We start from the raw sequence: 1,786 nt of genomic DNA on the forward strand, positions 1-1,786 counted from the left end.
AGGGTGCTAGACCTCTTTACAGATGGTTGTGAGCCACCATGTGGTTGCTGGGAATTGAACTCAGGACCTTTGGAAGAGCAGGCAGTGCTCTTAACCACTGAGCCATCTCTCCAGCCCCTAGTTAGTGATTCTTAAATATTATAAAAACATTCACACCAGAGCAAACTCGTAGTAAATCTTTGAAAGGACTGTTGTGCTGGAGACAGGGCCCGGGGGTTGAGAGTGGATACTGTTCTTCTAGAGGAGCTGAGTTCCCAGCACCTGTGCTGGACACTATCACTGCCTGTAACTCCTGCTCCAGGGACTCTGACACTTGCTGGCCTCCGAAGGCACTTTTTAAAAAGGCTCCTGTACTAAGTGGTCCCTTTTTTTGTCCCCCTTTCTTTGGAAACAGATCTGAAGAGATTCGCTGTCCGCGGAGCATAGCTGCCCTCGGCCTGTGCACTACTTGTTTGGCAATGCTCAGGAGATTGACTGTTTCACAGGTGCTCTTTGCTGTTGCCCTTGGAATTGCTGGAGGAATGTATATTTATCAGCCAATATTTGAACAATATTCCAGAAACCAGAAGGAATTAGAAGAAAAGCTGCAAGGGTTTCAAGCAGCAGAAGAAAAGAAGAGCTAATTCCGTGTCCAGTGAATTTGTAGGCACTGCTCGCCATTCTACTGAAATTACACATGGACCTAGTAAAAATTTAGGTACATTTTAATAAATAAATCATGGGTAAAGGATTAAGGTTATTTGTTTATTTATAGTTTTGTTTTCAAGACAGGGTTACTCTGTGTAGTCCTGGCTGAACTAGACTTTGCTCTGTAGACTAGACTGGCCTCTAACTCAAGAGATTTGCTTGTGTCTGCCTCCCAAATGCTGGGATTAAAGGTGTGAGCCACCACAACCAGGCAATTTATTTATAACATTAATTCTTTGTTGGTTTGTTTCAGGGCAAGAGTTCACTATGTAGCACAGGCTGGCCTCAAACTCTAAGCTTGGTTTATGGGGGTACCGGCATTTGTTTTTTAGCTAGGATCTATCTATGTAGCTCAGGCTGGCCTCAGACATGCAGTCCTGCCACTGGTTCTGGGATTACAGAGTCTCAACACATCTAACAAATAAGATAATTCATTTTAAAAAATGCTTCTTTTTACAACATCTTGAATTTTACAGGCAAATGGATGGAGCTAGGAAACATTTTGAGTGCAGTAACCCAGACCCAGAAAGACAATTATCACATGTACTCACTCATAAGTGGTTTTTAAACATAAAACCAGCCTACAAATCACAATCCCAGAGAACCTAGACAACAATGAGGACCCTAAGAGAGACATACATAGATCTAATCTACATGGGTAGTAAAAAAAGACAAGATCTCCTGAGTAAATTGGGAACACAGGGGCCTTGGGAGAGGGTTGAAGGGGAGGGGAGAAGCAGGGAGGGGAGCAGAGAAAAATGTAGAGCTCAATAAAAATAAAATTTTTAAAAAATACTTTTAAAATTAATATAATTATGTGTGCTTCATGTGGGTTATACACACGAATGCAAGAGCCTCTGGAGGCAAAAATTGTTGAATATCCTATAGCTGGAGTTACAGATGGTTGTGACCTGCTTGTGGGTCCTGGGACTTTAATCCAGGTTCTGTGTAAGAGCAAAAGTGCTCTTAAATGCCCAGCCATCTCTCCAGCCCCGAGATGCTTTGCTTTAGTGTTCACTTATTTGCCCTATTATGTCTTCTCAGGACAGGGCATAATTTCCTGTTGCAGAGGTGAATTCAGTATGCTTAGTAGTTTAGT

General features: G+C 42.4%; 1 protein-coding gene across 6 annotated transcripts in view; it reads left to right on the top strand.

Annotated features, from left to right (window-relative positions):
• The window catches only part of Pigbos1 (PIGB opposite strand 1), a 5,056-nt gene extending 4,326 nt beyond the window's left edge, over positions 1-730 (top strand). For all 6 annotated transcript variants that reach the window (XM_050125590.1, XM_050125583.1, XM_050125554.1 and 3 more), the window contains exon 2: positions 395-730. In XM_050125590.1, coding sequence (XP_049981547.1) covers positions 459-623 — 165 coding nt within the window. In that variant the 5' untranslated portion in view covers positions 395-458 and the 3' untranslated portion in view covers positions 624-730. The remainder of the gene's footprint in view (positions 1-394) is intronic.
• Positions 731-1,786: the final 1,056 nt, after the last annotated feature.

Source organism: Alexandromys fortis, unplaced genomic scaffold, assembly GCF_014885135.2.
Source record: "Alexandromys fortis isolate MF-2015 unplaced genomic scaffold, M_Fortis_MF-2015_v1.1 scaffold_22, whole genome shotgun sequence".
NCBI lineage: Eukaryota > Metazoa > Chordata > Mammalia > Rodentia > Cricetidae > Alexandromys > Alexandromys fortis.